This window comes from Rutidosis leptorrhynchoides, chromosome 4, assembly GCF_046630445.1.
Source record: "Rutidosis leptorrhynchoides isolate AG116_Rl617_1_P2 chromosome 4, CSIRO_AGI_Rlap_v1, whole genome shotgun sequence".
NCBI classification, from domain to species: domain Eukaryota; kingdom Viridiplantae; phylum Streptophyta; class Magnoliopsida; order Asterales; family Asteraceae; genus Rutidosis; species Rutidosis leptorrhynchoides.
The window spans coordinates 457,026,923-457,035,340 of record NC_092336.1 but is presented as its reverse complement, the minus strand read 5'-3'; the positions used below and the strand labels follow the sequence as shown (position 1 = coordinate 457,035,340).

At 37.0% G+C, this 8,418-nt stretch overlaps 1 protein-coding gene across 1 annotated transcript; it reads left to right on the top strand.

Moving 5' to 3' along the window:
- The first annotated feature begins 2,049 nt into the window (after positions 1-2,049).
- LOC139842212 (probable serine/threonine-protein kinase PBL28) lies at positions 2,050-3,074 on the top strand. Its single transcript, XM_071832382.1, has 3 exons — positions 2,050-2,601; positions 2,684-2,818; positions 3,018-3,074. Exons 1-3 carry the CDS (start codon positions 2,050-2,052, stop codon positions 3,072-3,074), a joined length of 744 nt encoding a protein of 247 aa, XP_071688483.1.
- Positions 3,075-8,418: the final 5,344 nt, after the last annotated feature.

Below are 8,418 nucleotides of genomic sequence, written 5' to 3'. Positions count from 1 at the left end.
AAAAGTAATGCAAGAGGAGATTGATGCATTGGAAAAGAATGAAACTTGGGAGCTTGTCAAGAAACCGAAAGCATGTAAACTGGTTACTTGCAAATGGGTCTATCGTTTGAAGAAGAACTCGGATGGAACCATTAATAGGTTCAAGGCTCGGTTGGTGGCTCGTGGCTTTTGTCAAAGTTATGGGCTTGATTATGAGGAAACTTTTAGCCCCGTGGCTAAATGGTAACAGTTAGAAAAATAATCTCACTAGCGGCTTACAAAGGGTGGAAATTGTGGCAACTTGATGTGAAGAATGCTTTTCTATATGGAGAGCTTGATCGTGAGGTGTTCATGGAACAACCTATTGGGTTCATTTCAAATCAATTTTCAGAATATGTGTGCCAGTTAAAAAAAGCTCTTTATGGCTTGAAACAAGCTCCGAGAGCTTGGTATGGTAAGGTTGCACAATACCTTGTCTTTTGTGGTTTTAAGATTTCTGATGCGAATTCTAGTTTGTTTGTAAAGAAAGAATCAGGTTTCCATGTTTTGGTCTTATTATATGTTGATGACATGATTATCACCAGAGGAAACGAGTCAGAAATCTCTCGTTTAAGTGATGATCTTTAGGTTCGTTTTGAAATGAAGAATCTGGGGGAGATTGGATGTTTTCTTGGATTGGAAGTTGATAAATTAGAAAACGGGTACTTTATCTCTCAAAGGGGTTATGCGAGAAGTCTCTTGGAACGTTTCAACATGGGGGAGTCAAAGCCTATGACTACTCCAATGGAACCAAACCTCAAAATGAAGAAAGGTCAAGGAAAAGAGCTCAAGGATGTGAAGTTGTTCCGACAAATGGTTGGAAGTTTGATCTATGTAACCATCACAAGGCCGGAAATTGCTTACTCGGTTGGCATTGTTTCACAATTTATGCAGTGTCCAACTAATGTTCATCTTGATGCATCAAAAAAGATCATTCGTTATGTGAAAGGATCAATAGGCCACCGCTTGTGGTATAAGAAGTGTGATAATGTTTTGTTAAAAGATTTTGTGGATGCAGATTGGATGGGAGATGCAAATGATCGTCATTCAACTTCGGGTTACTGTTTTAACATGGGTTCCGCTGTTATTTCATGGTGTAGCAAGAAGCAAGATGTGGTTGCTTTATCTAGCACGGAAGCAGAATATATAGCTGCAACTATGGCAGCTCAAGAATGTACTTGGTTAAGAAGATTGATTGGTGATATACTTAAAGAAGTAGATTATGTTGTCAAACTAAAATGTGACAATGAAAGTACAGTCAAACTTGCTTCGAATCCTATGTTTCATGCCCGTACTAAGCACATAGAAATGAGATATCATTTTATACGTGAAAAGGTTCTTAGCGGGGAGATCGAGCTAGCAAACGTAAGGACAAATGCTCAAGTAGCCGACATCTTTACTAAAGCTCTAATGAAAGCCAAGTTCATGGAACTTCGAGAGGCGTTGGGGATTATTGATCGGAAGTTTGCACTAAGGGGGAGTGTTAAAATTAATGCAAACTCTAATCTCTATTAAGCAAGTAGCATAACTATTCCATGTGTATAGTGTGTTTTAGTGTGTGTAATGTGTTTTTAGTGTGTGTAGTATATGTTTTGTATCCATTAGTTATCTTCATTTGGATTGCATTTATGATCTCACTTGTATTTAAACCCATGAATGTGATTCATAATAAAACTCAATCAATACACATTCTCTTCTGTAATCTATCTTGTTTCATATTGTTTTCCTTACCTTCACATTTACAGCAATTTAAACTTATTATTTTAGAAGATTCCACTGAGTGATCTAGTGTTGGCCACAAATAACTTTTCTGAAGAATTTAAGATTGAGAGTGGAATTCATTACGCCTTATACCAAACTACACTCGACCATTTGGATAAGATATATTCTTCCTCTGTAGTTATAAAACACTTTTTGGCTAGACACAACGATCGAGTAATAAAAAAATTCCACTGGGAACTTGAAATGCTTACTACTTTCAAGCATCGCAACATAGTCAATGTAATTGGATTTTGTGATGAAGAAATTAAGATGATCCTTGTCACTGAGCACGCGTCTAATGGGTACCTTAAAGATTATTGGGAAAATGTCAAAGACAAGTCTGTTCTTACTTGGGAAAAACGACTGAAAATTTGTCTTGATGTTGCACATGCATTGAAATATATTGAGTGTGAAATGGGAGTCGGAATGCTGAAAAACGTCTATTTTATTAGCAGCCAAGATATTGTGTTGGACGAGAATTGGGGGGCAAAGATTAAATTTGACGAACATCATCTCGGAAAGGATAACTTACTAATACGTATAGATGTACGATGTTTAGGAGAATTTTTGTTAGTGGTTCTATTTGGGAAAAGAACGTATACAGATTTTTGTGACAAGGTGTTTGACTGGAGTATAGAAACTTATTTACCAAAATACATCAACGACGGACAGATATATTCGATGCTAGATTCGACAATCAAGAACGATAGTGGAGCCTGCTTTGCTTCTTTGAATAAATTTATCGAAATTGCATCTGAATGTGTTCTGAAACCTGATGACCAAAAGCCAACAATGAATGTCATCGTCAATGAGCTCCAGCAGGCTTTTTTACATGGTAAACAACATTACAAGTTAGTTTTTTTTTTTTTTTTTTACTTCCATTTGTTTTAATTATTTCACAAAGGAAGAGAAGAAGATATCCAGCAATCAATTTCCATCTGTGGAAATTTGTGACTTTAGTTCTCCTTATTTGTTGCAAAAAGAATATGTTGATTCGGAAGATAAAGATGCTGGAAATGATGTTCATAAAATAACATTTGTACGTACTCTACTGTTGCTTTAGCTATCTTAAATGTCTGGAGTTTTTATCCGATCCGCAAGGACCATGTACCCGGTTGTTTATTTTTACATCTATCTAGAATTAGTTAATGGGAAAATTTTAATCAAATGATAAATTAAGCATATAATTCCTTTAGTAAACATTTGAGCCTTTTAATAAAATTCTCTTCACTTATCAGGTCCTATTTTACCCTTCCAAAAAGCGATTCATTATACTCCTTTTTGAGACAAGCTGACACACTCAACTTGAACTGTAATTTAACTAAAAAATAAAATCAAAATTTTTCCTATTTTATTGCTAACTCATACCGTAACAAATGTCCACCATGTTATTTTGAATTGACCCTAATCAAGTGTTCAATTTATTTATCTATAAACCAATCAAAATAGATATTGGTCGAGATGCATGATATTTTATTGATAGAAAGTAAAGTTAATAGAGTTTCCTAAAGCTTTGTGTATCTTCAAAGTTGATACTTATAAGTGGACGGAAGGAGTAATACCAATGACACAATTTGTTTTTTATTTGGTGTTCATTCATATTCATATATATTGTTTAGTGTTAATCTCGGTTTAGCTTTAATTCGTGTTTTAATCTTGAATATGTGTTTGATGATGAATATATGTATATGTATAACTATGATGAAGATGAAAAACAATTATGATGATGATGAATCTGAAAGATAAACAACTTAGTGCCATGATTAATAGGTGAAATGTTAGTTACAAAATGTTAGGGAGAATTAAGGAGAGGGAAACACACTGTGTGTTAATTGTGACAAAAGGCTTATCAAAAACATGTGAGGTGATGGTATTTATACCACTATACCATCTCCGTTACATCACATACTCTAACTACATAATTTGAGTCCTAACATTTAGCTACGGCTAGTATAACCTGTAACACCCTTTACCCCTTATTGATGGTAATCACAATGACACAGGTAAATAAATTGAAGCATTTGAAGATTCCAGTGTTGAATATTAAACTTGGATGGTAGAGTTGATGTGGTTAATTAACACATTTATTTTGAGGCCACACTATTCAAATGAAGGTTTTCATCTTCATACTGACCAACCCCCATTTTTGAGTAGTATAAATAGAGCTCTAACTTATGCTCATTTTCTCATCCCAAAATCATTTCTTTCTTTCATGTACTAAAAGAGTTAAATAGAGAGTTTGTGAGTAATCTCCTAATTACAAGAGATATAAAGATTAGTGTTTATCCTTGTAATTAGAGAGAAGTGTAATTCCTATTATTCTTACTAGTGAAGCGTTTATTTCCTTGCCCGTGGTTTTTACCCTTTTGGGGTTTTCCACGTTAAATTTCGGTGTCCTATTTATTGTCGTTATTTCAATTATTACTAGCGGTTTGCTATAATTCGGTGTCACTTTTCTCAACAAGTGGTATCAAGAGCTAAGGTTCTAATATCTAGTGTGTATTAATCTACTTAATTATCGTATGCTCTGTGGTTTCCACACTGGTGGACTTTCACATCAGAAAATAAGTAAGGTTATTTTCACTCGATAAAAGTTCTCAAGTACTATTTCTCGAAAATTAGTATTGTCGAAAAGAAGATTGTAATCATAGCAATGTCTACAAAATTTGAAATTGAAAAATTTAACGGGAGTAATTTCTCGTTATGGAAATTAAAGATGAAAGCTATCCTGAGAAAGGAAAAGTGTTTAGCGGCCATCAGTCAACGGTCATCCGAGTTGACTGATGAAAAATGGGAAAAGATGGACGGCCAGGCTATAGCAAATCTTCATCTGGCACTAGCAGATGACGTTTTGTCTAGCATAGAAGAAAAGAAGATGGCAAAAGAGATTTGGGATCACCTCGTAAAATTGTACGAGACCAAATCACTCCACAACAAGATATTCCTTAAGAGGAAACTTTATGCGCTACGCGTGAATGAATCTACTTCAGTTAATGAGCACATTAATTCTTTGAATACTCTATATTCTCAACTCGCTTCATTAAGTTGCAATATAGAGCCAAAAGAACGTGCTGAACTTTTACTTCAGAGTCTACCTGACTCGTATGATCAAGTCATTATTAACTTAACCAATAATGTTCTCTCGGAGTATCTAGTCTATGATGAAGTTGCGGATGCTATTCTAGAAGAAGAAAATCGGCGCAATAACAAGGAGGACAAATAGGCCGGTTCACGACAAGTGGAGGCCTTGGTGGTGTCAGGAGGGAGATCAATGGAACGTGGCCCAAGTGGGAGTCACAATCATGGTAAACCGAAGTCTAAAAAGAAGAAGACCTATACATGCTACAATTGTGGCAAGAAAGGTCACCTGAAGATGGATTGTCGGAGTTTAAATAACTCAAATCCTCAAGGAAATATTGCAAGCACTTCAGATGATGGGACTGCTTTGGTTAGTGAGGCAGTGGTAGCAAATGAAGGCAGAAAGACATTTGTTGATGTCTGGTTATTTGACTAGGGAGCTACTTTTCACATGACCCCTAGAAGAGAATGGTTCAAACAATATGAACGTATCTCGGGAGGATCTGTATACAGTTGCAATGTTCATGAACTAAAGATCATTGGAATTGGAGATATTATTCTGAAGATGCACGATGGTACAGTTCGTACTATTCAAGGTGCACGACACGTGGAGGGTTTGAATAAGAACTTATTGTCTTTAGGAAAATTGGATGATCTTGGTTGTAAGATGGTGATACATGAGAAGATCATGATAATCAAGAAAGGTGCGGTTGTACTTATGAAAGGGGAAAAGGTGGGTGCTAATTTATACATTCTGAAAGGCGAGACGGTACAGGAATCGGAAGCATCTGTTGCTTCGAATAGTTCAAGTGATAAAGTTGCTATGACATGGCATCAAAAGCTTGGACACATGTCTGAACAAGGTATGATGATTCTTGTTGATAGAAATCTTATTCCTGGTCTTACGAAAGTATCGCTACCTTTCTGCGAGCATTGTGTAATCAGCAAGCAGCATCGCCTGAAGTTTAACACATCAAATTCTAGAAGTAAATTGATTCTAGAATTGGTTCACTCTGATGTGTGGAAAGCACCAGTTCAATCCCTAGGAGGAGCAAAGTATTTTGTATCATTTATTGATGACTACACTAGGAGATGTTGGGTGCACCCAATCAAGAGGAAGGCGGATGTGTTTGAAGTTTTCAAAGTTTACAAAGCGCTGGTTGAACTTGAATCTGGTAAAAAGATCAAGTGTTTGAGGACAGATAATGGAGGAGAATACACTGGTGATGAATTTGATAAGTTCTGCAAACAAGAAGGTATCAAAAGACAGTTCACGACAGCGTACACTCCTCAACAAAATGAAGTGGCAGAGCTGATGAACAGAACCTTTTTAGATAGAACAAGGGCGATGCTGGCAACTGCAAGCTTGGAAAAATCATTCTGGGCAGAAGCGGTCAATACTGCTTGTTACGTGATAAATCAGTCACCATCAACTGCAATTGAGTTGAAATCGCCGATGGAGATGTGGACGGGAAAACTAGTTGATTATTCTGACCTTCATGTATTTGGAAGTCCTGTGTACGCAATGTATAATTCTCAAGAAACGAAAAAGTTGGATCCGAATTCCAGAAAGTGTTTATTCTTGGGGTATGCTGATGAAGTTAAGGGGTATCGCTTGTCGGACCCCACTGCCCACAAAGTAGTCATCAGCAGAGATGTTGTCTTTACGGAAGACAAAGATCTTAAAGATGTTAGCACTTCAAAAGAAACTATACCGATACAGGTGGGTAATGAATTTCAGAAAGATTCTTCTGAAGCAGTACCAGAGCACGATGAAAATCAAGTAGTCGTTGATGAAGCTCCCGCGACTCGTATTTCTAATTGGCAAAGGAAACGTCCAGGGTGGCACTCAGATTATATTATGGAAAGCAATGTTGCATATTGTCTTCTAACAGAGGAAAGAGAGCGAACAACTCTTCGCGAGGCACTGAATCATTCAGATGCATCTCAGTGGATGACGGCTATGCAGGAAGAAATTGAAGCTCTTCATAAAAATAAAACATGGGAACTTGTGCCATTGTCGAAAGGTAGAAAACCTATTGGAAATAAATGGGTGTATAAGATCAAGCGAAATGGTGATGATCAAGTGGAGCGGTATCGTGCAAGACTGGTGGTTAAAGGATATGCTCAGAAAGAAGGTACGGACTTTAATGAAATATTTTCTCCTGTGGTTTGACTTACAACAATTCGAGTAGTTCTAGCGATGTGTGCTACATTTGATTTGCATCTAGAGCAGCTAGATGTGAAAACTACATTTCTTCATGGAAATCTTGAAGAAGAAATTTATATGCTTCAACCAGAAGGTTTTGAACTACAAGAAAAAAAGAACTTGGTTTGCAGGTTAAAGAAATCTCTGTATGGTCTCAAACAGGCGCCGAGATGTTGGTACAAGAGATTTGATTCTTTCATAATGAGCCTTGAATATAACAGAATTTATGCAGACCCTTGTGCATATTTCAAGAAGTTTAGGGACAATGATTTTGTCATTTTACTGTTATATGTAGACGACATGTTGGTTGCAGGCCCCAACAAAGATCGTATTAATAAGCTGAAGGCTCAATTGGCTAGGGAGTTTGAAATGAAAGACTTGGGTGCTGCAAACAAAATTCTAGGGATGCAAATTCACCGAGACAAAGATAATAGGGAGATTTGGCTTTCTCAAAAGAATTATTTGAGGAAAATCTTGGAGCGTTTCAATATGCAAGATAGTAAGTCAATCTCAACCCCACTTCCTACTAATCATAAGTTATCCTCCGTTATGTGTCCTAGCAGTGAATACGAGAGGAAGGAGATGTCTCGCGTACCGTATGCATCAGCAGTGGGAAGTTTAATGTTCGCAGTGATATGTACAAGACCAGACATTGCACATGCAGTGGGAGAAGTTAGTCGGTACATGGCGACATGGCGAATCCTGGTAAAGAGCATTGGAATGCGGTAAAGAGAATCCTTAAATACATCAAGGGAACCTTAGATGTTGCATTATGTTATGGGGAACCGAAATTTATTGTCAAAGGGTATGTTGATTCAGATTATGCAGGTGATATCGATAAAAGTAAATCTACCACTGCATATGTTTTCACACTTTGTGGTGGAATAGTAAGCTGGGTTTCAAAACTGCAGTCAGTTGTGGCGACGTCAACAGCAGCTACTCAAGCTACTAAAGAGGCAGTATGGTTGAAGATGTTGTTGGAGGAACTTGGACACAAACAAAAGAATATCACTCTATTTTGTGACAACCAGAGTGCCTTGCATCTTGCAAGGAATCCGGCATTTCATTCAAAGACAAAGCATATACGAGTTCAGTATCACTTCGTTCGTGAGAAATTGGAAGAAGAGAAATTGGAAGAAGAAACCGTGGATATGCAGAAAATTCATACTGATAAAAATGTGGCTGATTTTCTAACAAAATCAATCAATCGTGACAAGTTTATTTGGTGTCGTTCCTCATGCGGCCTAGCAGAGACGTAAGCAACATCATTGGCAAGGAAGGATTATTGTGTGAAGATTGATTGAGCTTCAATCGAATCTTCAAGTGGGAGATTGTTGAATATTAAACTTGGA